This window comes from Lampetra fluviatilis, chromosome 5 (genome assembly GCF_964198595.1).
Source record: "Lampetra fluviatilis chromosome 5, kcLamFluv1.1, whole genome shotgun sequence".
NCBI lineage: Eukaryota > Metazoa > Chordata > Hyperoartia > Petromyzontiformes > Petromyzontidae > Lampetra > Lampetra fluviatilis.
In genome coordinates, this window is record NC_136279.1 from 17,838,954 (window position 1) to 17,859,310 (window position 20,357).

The following is a 20,357-nucleotide window of genomic DNA, read 5'->3' on the forward strand; positions in this document are numbered from 1 at the left end:
CTCCAGCCGTTAATATATTGTAATTAGACCGTGCAATGCGGCCCTCTCACGTTGGCCGTGTGTGGGCCGTCTGTTGACTTTCTGAGCCCAATGGGTCCCGTATGAACTCTGTGGCAACTGTGTAATTATTTCTATTATTCGACTTGCTATACATTTCCACGTGATAAGCTACTTCGTTGAGCTATCATTTGTGGTCAGGTCGCTTCTACAAAAGAAGCGAATATCTTGTAAAAAGCTAAAAGCTGGTAAAAGAAAATGTACTTTTATTATTTTAGTGATCTGCTTTGCCTCTAATGTACGTTGCACTTCTATCGTGTTGTTGGTATTGTTTGTTGGAACTTTCTGACCCCGTGCCACTACCGGACATCTGTGAGAGAGAGAAAAACATTTCTTTACAGCTCATCGGATTCTGATTCTGTCATTCTCATGGAGGGGCGTGGGATGGGGGGGGGTATGAGGGTGGTATGGGGGTGTGATGGGTGGGCTGGGATGGGTGGGGGTGGGCTAGGATGGGTGGGGGTGGGCTGGGATGGGTGGGGGTGGGTTGGGATGGGTGGGGGTGGGCTTGGATCGGTGGGGGTGGGCTGGGATGGGATGGGTGGGGGTGGGCTGGGATGGGTGGGGGTGAGCTGGGCTGGGATGGGTGGGCTATGATGGGTAGGGGTGGGCTGGGATGGGTGGGGTTGGGCTAGGATGGGTGGGGGTGGGCTGGGATGGGTGGGGGTGGGCTAGGATGGGTGGGGGTGGGCTGGGATGGGTGGGGGTGGGCTGGGCTAGGTGGGGCTGGGCTGGGATGGGTGGGGGTGGGCTGGGATGGGTGGGGGTGGGCTGGGATGGGTTGGGGTGGGGTGCCCTGTGTGAGCTCTGCGTGTAGGCAATGTATCCGCCAGCAGAGGGCCTCAGTGAACTCGAAGTGGCTGCTGCTGCTGCTGGTCATCAGAATCCGTGACGGCATCTGCCGGCGACCGAACGCACGGGCCCCGTTCGGAGTGAAGGACGGCAAGCGGGAGACGCAGACGACATCGATCGGGGGGCACAGGGAGCGAGGGAGCAGAGCAGGAGACACCAGGGGGGTGCCGGGCACCAAGGGCGGCGGGGGGACCCATGGCAGCTGCCGGGTGGAGTGGAGTGCTGCGACTCACAGACCTCGACGACTTCATCGCTCCGTCTCAGGTCGGAGCGAGGCACCCAGCAGACAAACCGCGGCAGTAAGATGCGGATGACGCCCGATGCATACATTGGAGAGTTAATTTAAGCAAATAAGTGATATTTAAACAAACTTTTAAAAAACACGCTTTTATGAAATGTACCGTACGAGTAATGGCAGAACTCCACGACCCCAGGAAGTGGCCCCGAAGCTTGCCATAACGTGGGCAATAATACAAATATAAAACAATACAAAAATGATTGCTGTGGATTTCACGCATGATGATGATTGTGTTGCAGTCGAAACGTCGTAATACTTTTTATTGTTTAATATTATTTTATTATTTCCCTTCTACGTGACTTTACCGAAAGAACCAAGAATATGAATCCCTGCAGTCACGAAAGCTTTAAATAAAAAAATAAAAAATAATGTTTACAAATATTGATCTTTTATGATAGAATATGGTATTGTCATCAGTATGACATAAGTATACCAAGTTTGCAGTCGATACCACGTTGGGAAGTGGGTTAAAATTAAGTTACAAGATTTGAGGATACAACAACAACAGAGTGAGTTAAAAGAAAGCGTGTAATAAAGGGGACAGACGTCGTTATTGATGATAAGTTCATGATTTAGTCTGTGCCCCAATTCGATGGTTTGCGCGCTGTGTGCTGCAAGATAAGTAAGATTTTATTTGCAATTATTGAAGCAAATTAAAACCTAGGTAAGCCTAAAACCAAATTTGAAAGCGAAAATGTCTTAAACTATTTTTTTTGCGATGATTATATTGCATGACGCGGTTTTATAAGGTCGCCGTTCATTTTCATCGATGAACAAATTCAACAAAAAAACAAAAAACACGGTCACATTTCCCCCCTTTAGTTTTCGTAGACCCCTAGGCACATTGCCCACTGTGACCTATTGGATAATTAATTGGGGCCCTGCAAACTTGAGGTGTAGGAGGGAAGAGCGTGGAGGAGGAAGATAGGTTTGGGACATCGGGAGGAAGAAGGGGACTTGGGTTTTCAACCTCATGAGCAGCTCCCAAGCCTCGCGCAAATCACCTTGTTGTCTCATGCTCTCAGTGCTCTCAACACTCGCTGTCGTGATCAGATCTCCACACCACCTACCCCACCTTGTCCCCTCTTATCGCCTGATTGTCGCTGGCCAGTGTCAACTCGTACGGTTTATCCCGTATTCTCGTACAGGGAAATTGAGTTTTCAGGTCCAATTGAGTTTTCAGGCTTATCTGCGGCACACAGCGCCCAAATCATCCAAATGCGGCACAGGCTAAATAATGAACTTATAATCAATAACGATGTCTGTCGAGCGGCTGGACGAAGTACCGCGTGGAACAAGCGGAGTGACAGCGGTAGCAGTGACATGGGGGTGAGGGGGTAGCAGCAGTCCCACCTTGTGATGGGACTTTGCAGGATGAACGTTGAGATTTTTCAGGGCACGGGGTGACCAATAAGGTCTGAATTGGTCTGTGATAAGGTAGGTACCGGTAAGGGATTGACAGCTGCGTTTTTGTGTATTTCGTGATTAATTGCAGTTACAGTGTGGCTGTACTTTGAAATTTTGAGCGGACAGTGTTTCTGTAATTGCAATTATAATTGACCCCAGGTCCGATGTACGGTGCTGGAACCTCATCTCACGCCTCTCCTCACCAATATCACGCCCCTCTCATGCCTCCCCTCACCAATCTCAAGCTTCCAATCTCCAATTTCACACAGCTCTCACGCCTTCCCTCACCAATCTCATGCCTCCCCTCACCAATCTCGCACCTCACCTCACCAATGTCTCTCGTGCCGCTCACCGACAGGAGTGCGTGAAGCCCGTGGTGGTGGAGAAAACGCCGGGACGCACCCTGGGGAAGATCACCGTGGAGGAGGATGGGGCCCTCATGGAGACGGACGAGGTGAGACCCATCTAAACTAATCACTCAACGACAGTAGATTCTCGATTATCCATGTGCGCTTTATCGGATTTGCCAAAATTAATCGTCTAAAAACAGTGACACATTGTTATTCTTTTAAATATGTATTACAAGTCACGTGCTTAAACCAAACAAATATGGGCTCCGGTTAATCCGAAATCCACGTGATCGCCTCTGCAGTACAGTAGTTGCATATCTTTACAACAGTGGGCATAGTGTAATTTTTTTTTGTTGGCGTGGCTCTGCTATCCGCTTTGTAGCCTTCTTTGTGTCGGAGCAGGAAAGTATTATCACTGAACACGCGCATCGATTGGTCGATTGTTAGTATCCGTTCTCAATTTTCTTAACTTAAACATAATTTATACCTATATTAGTGGTTTTCGGTATAGAAATCCATGGAAAATATACATTTTTGGATCAGCGATAATTTAGATTTATCCGCGGTCGTCCTCGCCATCATTAGCGTGGATAATCGAGAGTCTACTGTATTTTTTATTTTACCAGGCCCACTGAGCTATATCGCTCTTTTTCAAAAGAGACCTGGCCATAAATGATTGCCCAATGAGAAGTGGCTTATCGTGTGGAAATCTATAGCAGCCAAATACTCTAAATGTGGAGGGAAAGACCGGAGGACGCGGAGAAAAATCCACTCGACCATGGAAAGAGAGACATGCAAACTCCAAATAGACAGGCGTCAGGGTCGGGATCAAACCTGCGACCTCCTGCGAGGGCCCTGCACCCACGTTGTGATGTTTAGATCAATCCGTCAGTGAGCCGTTTTGGTCAACGACAAGAGCCGTTTGGTTTGTTCGGGTGGCACCATCTTCATTTTTATCCCGACGCCGGTCACGCGCACGCAGCATGGGACGACGCGGCCACTGCAGAAGGCGAGCATCACACTGGACGACTGCCTGGCGTGCAGCGGCTGCGTCACTACGGCCGAGAGCGTCCTCATCCAGCAGCAGAGCCACGTCGAGATGCTCCGCGTGCTCCAAGAAAACCAGGTGAGCTGTAGGTGAGAGGTGAGTGAGAGGCAAGGAGTGGGGTCATCTGCGAGATCCACCGGCCCTTCCTGCCTCGGGGCCTGACCACGTGCACCGCAACACCCAAAACAAAGATCTCCCGTATAGCCTTTAACAGACTGTTGGGGCAAGTGCTGTTAGCGAGCACCTATGAAGACCGGCACAGCACACGAAGGGGGTGGGTGGCCAGCACCACGCCTGGCCGCCTTTGTCTCCCTTAGTGATGATGTTTACACACACCGCACCCCAGTACTCATTCGAGGCAGAGTCGACCTTGGGGAGGCCCAGCACCGGTTCACATAATCGTCACTGTTGTTGGCCATGAGTGGGAATCGAACTCGGGTCGCCGCGCTTGTAGCGCAACGCGCTAACTGCTGCACTACCGCAACACCACTCGCGCAGTTCTCGGGAGCTCCCCACGGCACGGCTTGTCATTATCACCATGTGGGAGCAGTGGCTCCATTTTTCATACGAACAGATAATATCGGTCGTGGCGAAATGACAGATGTGTCTGGTCACGAGGACTGGAGTTGCGACACGCTGATGGGACACATTCATCGAGTTTCCCGAAAACGAAAACTCCTGCCTTCCCCGTTTCAACCCCACACGTACACACACATCCACCCGCATCCACTGTTGGCCTCTTCAACAAGGCCAAGGGCTTAAAATGACTTTTACACTTAAAATGACTTTTACACTTACTATAACATTTTACCTACATAATTACACCTTTCCATACTTACAACGTGTAATCTTATTTGTATTTTTGTATTTTAAGATTGTTTATTACGGTTAATTCACATCTTACATTTCACATTTTATATGGTCTACTTATTCATAATTTTACAGATTTTAGCCCCCTAGTATTAGTTGTACTTTGTAACATTAGTATAGTTAGAGTGTATACCTTTTATATAAGTTTTTTAAGATTCCTATATGTTAAATGTATGCACCGTCCTGCCATAGTGAATTCCTTGTCTGTGCAAACTTACATGGCGATTAAAACCGTTTCTGATTCTGGTTCTGATTCTGGTAATCAGTTTGGACAGTGCCTATTTCACAATCATCGTATCTCCACTGCATTGACGCCATTGTCACAAATACCTATATGCCAGGATTCATGTATCTGAAGTAAATCACTTCTGCATGATCTTTATCCACGTTTTGTTCAATTAAAAGGTGGCAATCCCACCGTGTGCTCATGTGTTTGCGTCTGTGTGTGTGTGTGTGCGCGTGTGTGCGCTTGTGTGCGTAGGCCCTTGGAGAGGCGTCTCGCCGCCTCGTGGTGGTCTCCGTTTCCCCACAGGCGCGCGCCTCCCTGGCCGTGCACTATGCCCTGGGCCTCCAGGAGACGGCCTCCCGCCTCACTGGGGCCCTCAAGGCACTGGGTACTCAAACGCACAATGCTTGCCAATCACCTTGGCTTCGTAGTGATGTTTTATTTTAAAAGTTTGTTTCATATTGACTGCCTCGTGCCCTCCTAGGTTTTTTGCATGCCCCCTCCCCCACCTCCCCCTTTCAACAAGATCACGGCTACAGAGTTGATGAGCCTTTGAATATTCATTCAGAACTCTTGGAGAGCAACCCGTCACCCCGAGTTGGAGAATGGTTTAAGAAAGGAGATATCACAGAACTCCTTCTGAGATCCAATCGCGTTACCTCTTGTCAGCATTTGGAGCACCGCACTATCCCACGTGCCCTGGTGGAGAGAAGTTCATCACATGGCAGTCAATTCCTTTACACCGAGTAATAAGTACAGGAGAAATCCTGTCTCCGAGGTTCAAGGTCCAGTTATCTGGGGTTTTGGTTATCCGAGATGAGCGACGCACAGCTCACTCTTCCAATTGTCCGGCCGCAGGAGTTATACGAGTGAGAACTCCAATTATCCAGGTTTATCCGGGGTCCAAACCCAAGGTAACCAAGTGAAACCCCGGATAACTACCACGGATAACTGGATCCGGGGTAGGTGTTCTACACATTACCCCAGATAACCGGAGTTCTACTGTGTGTGTCAATACACAATTTGTTGAAAACGTTTTTCTGCGTCGTATGCAAGAGATTTTGTCTTGCGTACATTATTTTTCAAATATTTATTTGCGCTTGATTTTAACACTCGTCACTTTTTTTTTTTATTGTAATTTTGTACCGATCTGTAGTCGCGTTGTACATTTGATCCTTATGGCGGTACCCCGGGATACCAATAATACAAAATGGCCGAGGCAATTAAATACTTTATTTCTGGACACAATTTTTTCCAGGGGTGTACTTAACTCTGCGACTGGGGTACCAATCAATCCGAAACCCAGCGAGGACGATCGCACTGAAACCCTGAACGCTCGTATGCGCCATAGTGCATCGTGTACAGCTCGTCGAGATGAGTCGATTGCCGCATCGCCGACCATCAACAGACTAAAAACGACTGCATCACGGACATTGTGCGAGAGCCGGGGTACTATGGTACCTCGGGGTACTATGGTACCTCGGGGTACCGCCATGAGGTTCATTTGTTCTTCCGTCTGCATCCCGAGTTTCACCTGCAAAAAGAGAGATGCTCGTCTTATTGGCATCTCGCCCCCGTTATCCCCCAAAGTTCACCGATTAGAGAGGCTGAGCCCCGCTTGGGGCAGTTGGTTCACCACCTGGCCCCTAATCGTAGCCCTGGCCTTGCTCGTGTGACGCGGTGACCTCGCGCACCGTTCGGCGACGAGGTTTACATAGTTTGTCTGACCCTGGCAATGGACTTCGTTTTGAAACTGCGGGCGCGGCAAGGTCGGGTTTCCAGCCCTCACCCGAACGCCGACCCAAACCAGAAGCCCGCACCGGATAAGCGGTCGGTTCTTTCATCGGGAGTGTTAATTAGGTGATGAGGTGATGACTTCACTAACATACGAATCCCTTGGTCGTGCGTTTCCAAGGAAACGTTAAATAATACATTTTTATAAGAGGCTGGGCAGCTGACAAAAAGCTGCGGCTGGTGTGTCCGCATGCGAGTGCCGTGTCAGCACCCGCTCACCTCCAGTATTCAAAGCGAGGACTCCCGGGGGGGATGGGGAGTGGGGTCACAGCAGCAATGGTCACCGAGACCCTGCATTGTCTCCCCCCCCCCTCGCCCCCCTACATCCTCCTGCCGGTAGGCGTCCACCGTGTGTACGACACAACGTTCTCGCGTGACTTCAGCCTCCTGGAGAGTGGCCGCGAGTTTGTGGAGCGGTTCCGTCGCCGCGACAGCGACCCCGCAGCGCTGCCCATGCTCGCGTCCGCCTGCCCAGGTGCGCTCCTGCCCTTGCCCTGCCCTCACGGCTCCGAGGCCTCCCCTGCCCCGCGCTCCCTATTGCTCCACCAGCCCTGCCCCTCTTACCGCAATGCCTCCTCGTCTCTCCTGACAACAGCTAACTCACAGCCCCAACTTGCTTTTATCTTCCATTTTAAACAAGTCTAGATTGGTATGTAAATATATTTTTTTGATCATTGTTTAGAATGTTATATTGAGTATTAATGTGATGGCGCTTTGAGTGGCAGATTTTTGCTAGAAAAAGGCGCCACATGTTAACAAAAACAAAATTGGCTTGACCTGACCACTTTGCCGACACTTTCCCCTTACTCTCCCCCTCTTCGGCTGTCCACGTTGTAGCGTGTACCGATGAGGGTGTGATATCACGAGCTATACATTGCAATGGAGGGTGTCCTATCGTGCGGTACGCGTTCCCTTGCCACAGGGTGGATTTGCTATGCAGAGAAGACGCTGGGTTCGACGGTGTTACCATTCATCAGCACTGTGCGGTCACCACAGCAGGTCATGGGCTCCCTCGTCAAGGACCATATTGCCCGGCAGCAAGTGAGGCTGCCCCACAAACAACGGACACACGGGGACACAGGGACATAAACTAAACTAAAACTATTTTGTATTTTACCGGACAAGGCCCACTGAGCTAAATACAGTAAAACCTTGTTATTTCTGTATTTGAAAATTCGTAATTGGGGATAATTTGGCACGGCTGCGCTTTCGGCATATACTCTATGTTAGTAATTCGCCATGAGCCGAATTGCTGTACCAAATGGTCCAATTTTGGCACGCACGTGCAGCGATGCCGCGAGCCACGACCAAAACAACGACTCGGTCTGGTGGCGGCGCGCGTGGCGAGCGTGATGAGTGTGGTGAGTGTGGTGGGTGTGGTGAGTGTGGTGAGTGTAGTGAGTGTGGTGAGTGTAGTGAGTGTGGTGAGCGTGGTGAGTGTGGTGAGCGTGGTGAGCGTGGTGAGCGTGATGAGCGTGGTGAGCGTAGTGAGTGTGGTGAGTGTGGTGAGTGTGATGAGTGTGGTGAGTGTGGTGGGTGTGGTGAGTGTGGTGGGCGTGGCGAGCGTGATGAGTGTGGTGAGTGTGGTGAGTGTGGTGAGTGTGATGAGTGTGATGAGTGTGGTGAGTGTGGTGGGTGTGGTGAGTGTGGTGAGCGTCGGTGCAGACCCGTCGCTTTAGACTGTACCTTGTTTGTGCAATCTGTGCAAGCCAACTCTCTCAGAAATGTCGTCTACACCCACATCAAGAAGTAATAGAAAGGGACTGAAGTATAATGGGTGTGATTGTATTTGTATTGGGGCAGGAGGCACTGGGGGTTACCGTTGTACATAATTCGGAATATTGGATAATTCGGCAAGGCCAGAGCCCCATATGTGTCGAATTAACCAGGGTCTACTGTAGCACTTTTTCAGAAGCGGCCTGGCCACGAATGATAGCTCACCGAGGTGGCTTATCATGTGGAAATTGAAAGCAACCAAATACTCCAACCGCATGTTTCTAATTGTGGAGGGAAAACGAGAGGACCCTGACAAAAATCCACGCGACCGCGGGGAGAACATGCAAACTCCGCACCTCCGATTAGCATGGTTGGCTAGGTACAGAGCGAAAGAAGTTCAGCATACATCCATACAAACTCAAAGTACACAGGCGTCGGGGTCGAGATCGAACCCACGATCTTCTGTATACCAGGCGAGGTAGTTAACATCTCACAACCGCGGTGCCCGTAGGGTCATGGGGACATGGGGTCATGGGGACACGGACAAGGAGACGTGGGAACACAGAGACAGGGTTATGCCGACACAGAGCGTGCTGTGCGTGTTGTGTTGTCATGTGTGTTGTTTTGCCTGTGTGTTTGCATGTTGTGTATTCTCGTGCATTTTGTGTGTTTGATTGTTGTATATTGTCGTGCGTGTTGTGTGTTTGTGTGGCGTGCGTTGCGGTGGCGGCAGGGCTGTGCACCTGGCCACGTGTACCATGTGACCGTGATGCCGTGCTACGACAAGAAGCTGGAGGCGTCGCGCGAGGACTTCCACCTGCGGGAGTTCGACACCAGGGAGGTCGATTGCGTCATCACGTCCGGTAGGGATGACCCCCAACCTCTAACCACTTTCCCCTTGCTTCTCACCCCTAACCCCTTGCCTCTCACCCACTAACCCCTTGCCTCTCACCTCTAACCCCTTGCTTCTCACCTCCTAACCCCTTGCCTCTCACCTCTAACCCCTTGCCTCTCACTTCCTAACCCCTTGCCTCTCACCCCTAACCCCTTGCCTCTCACCTCTAACCCCTTGCCTCTCACCCCTAACCCCTTGCCTCTCACCCACTAACCCCTTGCCTCTCACCCCTAACCCCTTGCCTCTCACCCCCTAACCCCTTGCCTCTCACTTCTAACCCCTTGCCTCTCACCCCCTAACCCCTTGCCTCTCACCCCTAACCCCTTGCCTCTCACCTCTAACCCCTTGCCTCTCACTTCTAACCCCTTGCCTCTCACCCCCTAACCCCTTGCCTCTCACCTCTAACCCCTTGCCTCTCACTTCTAACCCCTTGCCTCTCACCCCCTAACCCCTTGCCTCTCACCTCTAATCACCTCGATCTTTTCCCCCGAAGTCAAGACCTCTTACCCCACTGACTGATGGTGATGATGCATGTGTGAGCACATGTTGCATGTCTGACTGAATATCGGTGGCGATTGATTTCGCAACCGGGCCTGTTCCTCACCTAGGTCGACTCAGCCTTAAATAATTTAGTGCCTGTTAAGGTGCGTAAACATTATCGACAAAGGCGGTCGGGCATGGTGCTGGCCGCCACACCACCTCCTCGTGTTCCGTGTTGGCCTTCAAAGGAGCTCGCTAACAGTACTTGCCCCAACAGTCTGTTAACGCTACAGTGGGGACCCTTTGTGGTGTCGTTGCAGAGGAGGTGGTGCGTTTGCTGGAGGATGAGGTGGGAGTCTCTCTGCGTGAAGCCGAACCCGCGCCTCTAGACACGGAGTGAGTGTTGGTAATGTGCACACACAGTACACCTACACACGTGTACAAAGATCCCCAGTCTACCTTTAACAGACTGCTTGGGCAAGTGCGGTTTACGAGTAGCGCCTATGAAGGCCAGCACAGAACAGGAGGGGGTGGAAAGCCAGCACCATGCCCAGCTGCCTTTGTCTTCCCAGTGCTGATGTTTACACACCACACCAGGTTACTCAGCTAAGACTGAGCCAACCTCGGAGAAGATATTCGCTGCCTCTGTTAGTAGTCATGAGCGGGAATCGGATCGCCGGGTTCATAGCGCACTGCGCTTGCTGCTGCACCACCGCTCCCCAGGTGTAGGTACACACGTGCACATACACATGTGCGGAGCGGTCGTGCAGCGGTTAGTATGCTGCGCTACGAACCCAGCTACTCGAGTTCGATTCCTGCTCACGGCCAACACCAGTGATGATTATCTGAACTGGTCTTGGGCATCCCCTAGGTGGACTCAGCCTCAAATGCGTACCTGGTGCGATGTGTCAACATCGCCACTGGGGAGACATGCGGGCGGGCGTGGTGCTGGCCAGCCACCCCTTGTGTGCCGTGCCAGCCTTCATAGGTCCTCGCAACGGCACTTGCCTCAACAGTCTGTTACAGGCTATACGGGGGATCTTTGCCTTTATCTTTGTTGACGTGTGCGTGCGTCCGTGCGTGTGCACGTCCGTGCAGGCTGAGCCTCGTGGATGAGGGAGGGGCCGTGCTGGGCCACGGTGGGGGAGGCTCGGGGGGCTACCTGGAGCACGTGTTCCGCCACGCCGCCCAGGAGCTGTTCGGAGCAACCGTCACCGACATCACCTACAGGACCCTGCGGTGAGCGCGTGTCCGTGCGCGTGTGTCGATGTATTTGTGTCTCCGTGCGTGCGTATGTTCTGAGGAGTGGTGTTGCAATGGTTAGCACGCTGTGCTACGAACCCAGCAATCCGAGTTCCATCTGCGCTCGTGGCCAACACCAGTGACAATATTTGAACTGGCCCTGGCCCCTCCCGTAGGTAGACTCGGCCTCAAATGAGTATCTGGTGTGGTGTGTAAACATCAGCACTGGGGAGACAAAGGCAGCCAGGCGTGGTGTTGCCCACTCACCCCTCGTATGCCATGCCGGTCTTCATAGGTGTTATTCTCAAGGCTACATTAGGGATCTTTGTCTTATTGTGTGCGTCCGCATGTACGTCTGTGTATGTGCACGTGTGCTTACCCAAGTACGTCACTATGATTAAGTTAGAATTTATTATTGTTGTTGTCTATGCTTGTGTCTTAACAACGGTGAGTGTGTGTACGTGTCTACGTGTGTGTGTGTAGATATTTGTGTGTGTCTGTTTGTACACGTCTGACCCCACTCTCAGGTCTCCTGACTCCACACTCGTGCATCCCCACTGGTCACTCGTCTCTCTCCTGACCCGCTTCGTGACCCCTCACCTGCGGTACAGGAACAAGGATCTGCGGGAGGTGCTGCTGGAGAGCGACGGCCGTGTCCTCCTCCGTTTCGCCGCCGCCTACGGTTTCCGAAACATCCAGAACCTGGTGCAGCGGCTCAAACGCGCCAAGTCCCCCTACGACTACGTCGAGGTCATGGCCTGCCCCTCTGGTACGACCCCCGAACTCTCGCCCCTCACCCTCCGGCCTCTCTCCCTAACCTTCACGTTGACCTCCGACCTCGGCTGCCCCCTTGCAGGCTGCTTGAACGGCGGGGGCCAGGTGCGCACGAAGGGGGTACAGGCCGGTGGGGTGGCGGCGGAGGAGCTGCTGCGGCGCGTGGAAGAGGCGTACTCCAGCGCCGCGCCTGTGCCGCCGGGTTCCGGCGACGGCGCCGTCACGAGACTCTACCGCGAGTGGCTGGGGGACGAGGGCAGCGAGCGCGCCAAGGCGGCGCTGCACACATCCTACCACGCTCTCGAGAAGCCGGCCAGCTCGCTCAACCTCAAGTGGTAGCCAGCGTGGTCGCGCGCCCACCTGCCCGCCCGCCCGCCCGCCCGCCTGCCTGCCCGCCGGCCTGCCCGCAAGCCTGCCCGCTCGCCAATCGCTAATCCGAATGATCTTCTTGGTTCTTTCGGTAAAGTCACGTAGAATGGAAATAATAAAATAATAAAAATAAAACATAATAAAATAATTCTCACGACGTTTCGGCCACAACGCCGTCCTCAGGTGAAGAATAGGTCTGTCGAGAAGACAGAGTCTGAATGAAACAACCCCAGGCTTGGAGCGTCTATTTAAGCTGGGTTGGAGGGGGTAGAGCCCGTCAACTCACGAGTGCTAGAGAGGCCTCGAGTCTCTATGGTGGGGTGCGAGAGGGTGCGAGTCACCCTTGAACTTTGTTACACGAACTGCAGATGCCACTGCACGAGGTGCTGTGTCGAGCACCACGTGCAGTGGAGTCTGCGCCGTGTTGGGTAGCTGAGTGACACTGGTAGGTCGGGGGTTGAGGGTGGTTGTGGGGAGCGGCGATACGGCTCGCAGTGACGGAAGGAGGTGGACCGGCGTGCGCGAGCGGCTTGTGAGCTGAATGGAACCGTTTAGTGACGGTTGACATGTAAATATGAATGCATCTTTAGTACAGTCTAATTTTCAAATCTATATACACGCACGAAATTGCAATTCCTGGTACTTTACGGTGTACAATAAAGATTGGAGGCCAGCGTGCGACTGTACACGATTTTGAATTTCTTCGCACATCGATTCACAAGGACATGTTTTAATTTCGTGCAAACATCGAACGTGTCGCCATTGCCACATTGTGATTATTGCGCTTGTTACCCAGGAAAGGCTCACAAAGTCTCAACGTAATTTTTTGGAGGATCCTGCCAAGTTTTCCCAGTAGGGGTTTGGCCAATACCAGTTACAGTTTGTGTTTTTTTTGCTATCCCTGGGAGTAAACCGGAGCACACAAAGAAACCCGTGCAAACAGGGGGAGAACGTACAAACTCCACACAGAAAAGCTGAACCCAAAGCCCGTTTTTCTGAGGCTTCCAAGTGTTACCACGGCATATCACTTTGCCACCCATACAGCATGGGGTGGTGTTCATCTCCAATGCAAACCCTGAGCCAGTGGAGGGTCTGGCAACAAAACTGAAACCTTTTTACAAGGATTTATTTTGGTACTGGCAAAGGAGGTCTAATGATGATTTGAAGCATGTTTTATTTTTTTTGGGGGGGGGGGGCAGAGCTTTGTGACGTCATATTTGAGGGGGGTCTGACTTTGTGACGTCGTGTGACGAAGAGGTGGGGGGTCAAAAATCGTCCAAAATCGAGTGACTTTCGTGCATTCTAACCTCGCAGCCTCGGGAACCCGCACAGAGCATCCAGGCGAGGGCGCTCCACGCAGATTCAACTCCACACTGAAGCCACCGGGCTCAAGGAGCCGCTCGGCAGAGGTCGCAACCGGGTACCTGATACCCGTACCCTACCCGATACCCGGCTACCCGTACCCGGCCAGGTACGGGTACCCGTTTGCGACCCTGGTGCGGCCGGGTACGGGTAAGGAATCAAAACCCGTTTGCGACCTCTGCCGCTCGGTTCGACACCAGGCTGTGGTGGAGGAGGTTTACTCGGGGTTCGGGGTATTCCCCGGTTGGACTCCGGGTGTGAGCGTCCCGTGGTGGTCGTGAGCGGGAGTTGACCTCCCCGTGGGTCAGTGGAAGCCACTGACGGGGGTGAGAGTTCAGGTGCAGGAACCCTGAACCCAGGGACACCTTCACCTGGACCCGAGACCCGGGGATCCTGCCTCTGGGTGCCTTGTTCTAGAAGGTACCTCCTCTCCAGGACATTTTCCTGCTTATAGAGGCACGCACGTTCATACGTCCACATCATAGGCACATCAACGTGGCGTGTATTGTTCGCTCCTCGCTGTGGGTGGGATTCGAATCCCCAGACACTTTGCGTTGCTGGCCTCTCGCTGAGGCCACTGCGTTTCTCCAGGCTCAGCAGAGGACATCAGGCGATGTCACGATTGCAACTGCACGCACGTAGCTCTTCAAGAGCGTAAGGTTTACTGGTCTAACATCATAATTGTTTTTTTACCCTTTTATCTGCCAACAAAACTAACATCCTTTTTTACGAGGAGTCATGTTTGCATAGACCACAATACCTGCAGTCATAATGCAAAAAAAAACATAACTCTGATAATGTATGCACTCATCTTCTTGGTTCTTTCGGTAAAGTCACGTAGAAGGGAAGTAATAAAATAATAAAAATAAAACATAATAAAATAAATTTTTATTAATAAAACATAATAAAATAAAATTTTATTATGTTTTATTTTTATTATTTTATTACTTCCCTTCTACGTGACTTTACCGAAAGAACCAAGAAGATGAATCCCTGCAGTCACGAAAGCTTTAAATCGAAATTTAATGTATGCACTGTCCTTGAAGTTGACTGGTCCACACCCGAGGCAGCTTTCCTGAGAGCCTAGTCTCACTTGGTGTTGGACCAGATGACGCCAAATGGCGCACTTTTGGCATTATGACTGCAGGTATTGTGGCCTATGCAAACATGACTCCTCGTAAAAAAAAGGTGTCAGTTTTGTTGCCAGATAAAAGGGTAAAAAAACAATTTTTTACCGGCAAATGAGGTTCCAATGGTGGTCTAACATCATCATGCAAATCATAATAATACAAAAATTGTAAAAGCTGGATTTCAACCTTGGACGTGTGCCTAAGGTGTTACCACTGTGGTTGCGGTGAAAATCTTCTAGTTATTAAGCGATTGTCAATGCGAGCATTGACATGTAATGCTTTCGATTTAGAACAAAATTAACTAATTGCTCGTCTCGGCGTAATGATTTAGCTTCATTAAAAAGGAACATCTTGTCAGATTTGAACGCATGTATCTGGGTCTCTGGGACTCAAACCCAGCAGAAATCCCACACAGCCACCCTGCCTATGGCAGCAGGAGGGATCGATACACGGTAAAATAAATAGAAAACATAAATAACCAAAGGCTGCTGCAGGGTCAACACGCAACCAACAGCGGTACACTGACGTCTTCATCTGGCCGCGGTGGCGAGATGTTAACTCCCTCGCCTGGTATGAAGGAGGCCGTGGAATTGATCCAGACCCTAGGCGCTTGTATATTTGGAGTTTGCATGTTCTCCACGTGGTCGCGTGGATTTTTTTTCCGGGTCCTCCGGTTTTTTCCATCCACATTTAGAATCAACTTGCGCTTTAGATGTCTGCTGCTAAAATGTCCACGTGATAAACCACTTCGTTGGGCTATCATTTGTAGGTCTCTTCTGAAAAATAGCTAAATAGCTCAGTGGGCCTTACCTGGTAAAATAAATGTTAATAAAACGTGTATCTCTAAACATCTCTACTCTACTTATACCTGGCAATCACGTTTGGAGACCGACAAGTTTGTGTGTATATCAGAGAGCTTTAAAAACATTTATAAACGAGCGTTCAACGTCAATGTCAAAACATCCGACGTTACCCACGCCTCGATGTTTTCGCTGCCAGAGCGAACCGCGGGCCCTTCTCCCGTGAGGCTCCTCCACCTCATGGGGAACCAACCCCCTTCTCACCAGCCACGTCCGTGACTCGGTTGGGGGCGGGGGTCACTGTCGTTGTTCTTCAGTCCCAACTCGCTCGTGGTGTACGAACCCAATGCCTTGGTGCAATCTGGTCACCCTGATTGCGTTGTCTCGTGTGGTCCTTTTATATTTTACTATATTCACAGAGTGTTGACACTTTCACGTGAACGTCACGTTGTGATCTTGCGACTAAAGGCGCTTTAAACAAATACATTCTCATTACTATTTTGACAGACAATTAACAGACATCACCGCAGCCGTGTGCACTGCAAGGCAGTTTTATTTCTGTCGGAGCCGACACAAGAGGAGGACGCGTCGCGCACTATCGGCCCAACACGCCGCCGTCACAGATACAAAACTAGACTCTCTACGATCCAGAGATAGACATCTGCGTATGATACATGTACATTATATACAATATCCACCACCACCACCTCCTCCACCTCCGTGACCACGATCTCGAGCGCGCCCACGCAAGCTCCCCCGGACACCCTGGGCTCGATTCGCGTCGTCACAAAGCGGCCGAAACTCGCCGCGTCGTGGTTGCCCCCCACCCCCGATCCCCGGGCTGATTTTCCCGGATGTTGGCGATGGAGGTGTCGGAAAGTTCTCAAGAAAAGTCAGACAAAAAAAAGCGACGAAATCAGGCCACAAACAATATCAGCTCAATGTCGGTGTTCGACGATTGCCCCCCCCCCCCGCCCGCTCTCCTCCAAACGTGAACTAAAAAGTTATACCGCCACCGACGCGTTGAGCCGAGTGAGGGGTGGTGGATAGACGTCACCTTGGTGTCAGTCGTTTAGGTTAATTGCGAAAGGCTGAGGGGTGGGGGGAGACGGCGTGGCTTGGAAAATCGTGGGAGTGCACCCTGTTCAAACCACAACACTCGCCAACAACTTCACTACGACCCAGCCACACCGCTCACGAATCAACCACACGGCTCCCTTGCGCAGTCACGATCAAGGAGCCACAACCGCTGAATTCGCTGCGACACCACTGCCCTACCCAGCCATATCATCCACGACCGAGTAAAATCACTCCCTGCCTTCTCCCAGGCACACCCTGGAGACGTAATCGGGCTCAACTCGAAACTATATAATCGACATCTCTTTTGCAATCACAAATAGCCGGAGTGTGTAATTACTCAGGGAGCGTTGGAGAACAATGTGCCTTATTTTATTGAAGTGACAGTTTGCATCATGGTGACACTGTGTCATTAGATTTGTTAACAGAAGTAAAAATCCGCTCTCGTGTTTTTTACTCTGCCGATTTTTACTGTGGGTGAGGAAGATTTGCTTGGGCCAGGGATATTGTTGGGTAATACTGGGATTCGGGTGAAGGCTGGGTTAGGGATAGGGTTGGGACTAGGACGTGGTCTCCCTTGCAAATCGGACTCGTGTCAACAAATTTTAAGGTTGTTATAAATACTAATGGAGTATGAACTAGGAATTAGGACTCGAGTTTGGGTGAAGTTTGGATCAACTGTGCGAGGAAGGGCGATGATTCAGTTTGGTAAAAAGTTGTAAACTCTTACGGTTAAGACACGAATTAGGATCGATTCCCTCTGTTTTCAAATCATCATCACCTTGCTGCCCACCATGTGAGACTCCACCTTTCCGCTCTTCCTTCTCCTCTCCTCAATGTCTCCCAGCTCCCCCAATCACTCTTCAACCGCTCACCACTCCCGTCTCACACGATCACCACAACCACACGCGCGAGCACGACGCTGACCCTCCCCTCTCCACTCTTACTCCGCGGCAAATCCCACGAGGATTGGGACACAAATAAAACGACGAGGCGGCGCTGGGCGACGGCATAAGGCGCCAACTCCCAAGGCGATAGAGCGGCCGCGTCGAGGCACCGATAGCGGACCGCAGTGCCGACCGGCACCGTAATTTCTGCGACGAAAAATTGCGAGGACGCACGAACCAGAAACGGATAAAAAAAAACACGGCCCTCTATCACAGCACCGGCGACGTGGAACCTGGGGCCTGGCTCGCAGTGACGGTAAAATACAACGAAACCTTCCTTCTTCTCCTCCTCTGAGTCATGCACATTGGAGTTGTGTGTTAATAGCCCATGAGCAGAGGTACTTGACCGGTACCACTTGGGGTGACAAATGCTACTAGTTACAGTAATCCACCATTTTCAGAAAGCTTCACTTATATGTACATTTTTATAAGCTGTACATGTTTCGGTTCACATATTTTTTTCCTTCCAAAAACGATATTCTGTCATACCATGACACCCTCTTTCATAATTATTTTTTTCTTAGATATATAAAAAAAGATACCACGATGACCTTGTCATCGTCCATATTCGTAATGTCGAAATGAAAATTGTTCCAAAAATTATTATTCGCATTTTCCACACTGGTTGGTACCAATAAGCAATCTTTGGGCCAATGGCTCAAGGGCTATAAGTCGACTAAGACTGTGGACAGACAGCTCGGATTCAAGTCTTCTGTTCGTGGATCCCGCATTTGTTCAACACTGAACCGCTGAAACGGGCCGTGTGTGAAACAATCCACGCCAGGTCGCGTGGGAATGTTGCCACTTTCAGTCCGTAGCTGCCAGTTGCTCTCGCTACTCTACGCTGCAGAAGCTCACGGAGTGGAGACACTGGGGCGCAATCCATTACCGGAAAGCACCGGGTGTGGGTCGCGTTCAAGCAGCAAGGGATTCACATTAGCGACACGAATATACAACTCCAGAGAGCATGCACCGCTGGCCGAGTCACCTTAATGCGAGAAGTGCACTCTCCTCATGTCAGGTGGTTATCTTCGCCAACCTGCATTGACCAGCGTGAAATACGGTCACATATTCCGCCCGCCTCCCCCGCCCCATGCTAGTGCAGCCTGCAACATGCTTCTCAAGCTACCGACAACTCTGATTTCATTTACCATGACGGTGGCGGGGTGAGGTACAGGTGAAAGCAACGTTAGGAATCGATGGAGAAGAACAGGACACTGTCTTAGGTTATTTACAACATGCAGACTATCCAAAGAATAACTATCGCCAAAGTTATTCGACACCAACATGAGAGGATATTTCAAAATATTGGATTGGAGAAACAAAAGGCGTAAATATGAACTGCAGGAAATGTTACCATAACTTTATAATAGAGAACGGTGCAAGGTTGGGGCACATGATAAATTATAAAAAAAACAAAGGTTATGTTCAACAAGTTCGCTTAACAATTGGAGATGTGTCTAAGGGTCACAGCTTTGAAAACAGAGCAGAGTGTGTGCATGCACCAAAGACAATTATGGAGAGTGGACCAGCATCAAAATGATGGAATGAGTCGGCGGATGAAAGCAGGTTGGAGTGCTCTTGCAAATCGGAAATTGATAATAAAGAGTCACAAAGCAATGTGCCTACAGCAGAAAACGTTCAATCAATGCTATGACATACGGGGTTATGTCATATCATTGACGAAGCATTTGGAACAAAAACTGAAACATTATCAAAGAAGCGTGAAGGGATGGATGCATGCTTGGCATTGTTATTAAAATACAACACATGTCTGGGAGAATATACGCAGGGTGAAGACAGAATTGTAACCGTTAAGAAAAATAATCGGCCTTGAGGAAGACGCGAAGGGTTGATGGGCAATGGTCAACGGTAATAACGGAGTGGCAGCCAAGGGATGGAACGCGTTTGAAAGGACGTCCACCGAAGAGTTGGGAGCGACGAGATCGGCGCGTGGTGTGCTGGGTGGGGATTGTTACATCGCAAGATCTTGAGAGAAGGCAACGGCTTGGGAAAGGCATTCATCCAACAGTAGATTATGGCTGGTGATGGTCACTGGAATGGGGGTTTACACCTGGGATCTGGTTAGGGTTTGTGAGAGGGATTGTTATGCTCTTAGGTTTTTTCGGTAAAGTCACGTAGGAAAAAAATTAATGAAAGTAAAATAAAAAATCACGACGTTTCGGAGGGCAACACAAGCTTCCGTCTTCAGGTGGAAGTATCTTTACTTGATACAGCAATCGTGCTGTGACGGTTCCACTTGAAGACGGAAGCTTGTGTTGCCTCCGAAACGTGATTTTTTATTTTACTTTTATTAATTTTTTACCTACGTGACTTTACCGAAAAAACCTAAGCGTATGAATCCTTGCAGTCACGAAAGCCTCAAATCGAGAGGGATTGTGTACGTGGTGGGTTTCACATTCGGGATTAGGGGTATAGAGTTTGGGGTCGGTTTATGAATGAGGCTAGCACAATAATATATTGTGAACAAGTCAAATAAAAGAACCATTTTACTAAGTTGTTTGAATGCCATAGCAATTTTTATTTTTCTTATGAATATTTATTTCTCAGTTAGTCATTAAAAGGTTTGCATCCTGCATTTAGTCACAAAGGCCACTGAAGAATATCCCAATATAAATACAGTGGTAAGGGTGTAGGTTATA

At 50.3% G+C, this 20,357-nt stretch overlaps 1 protein-coding gene across 1 annotated transcript; it reads left to right on the top strand.

The window, feature by feature from the left end:
- Nucleotides 1–938: 938 nt before the first annotated feature.
- CIAO3 (cytosolic iron-sulfur assembly component 3) lies at nucleotides 939–12,951 on the top strand. The gene is made up of 11 exons (XM_078857029.1): nucleotides 939–1,173; nucleotides 2,973–3,068; nucleotides 3,947–4,090; nucleotides 5,364–5,496; nucleotides 7,243–7,377; nucleotides 7,825–7,943; nucleotides 9,352–9,481; nucleotides 10,314–10,389; nucleotides 11,092–11,232; nucleotides 11,847–12,004; nucleotides 12,092–12,951. Exons 1-11 carry the CDS (start codon nucleotides 1,105–1,107, stop codon nucleotides 12,346–12,348), a joined length of 1,458 nt encoding a protein of 485 aa, XP_078713155.1. The 5' UTR covers nucleotides 939–1,104; the 3' UTR covers nucleotides 12,349–12,951.
- Nucleotides 12,952–20,357: the final 7,406 nt, after the last annotated feature.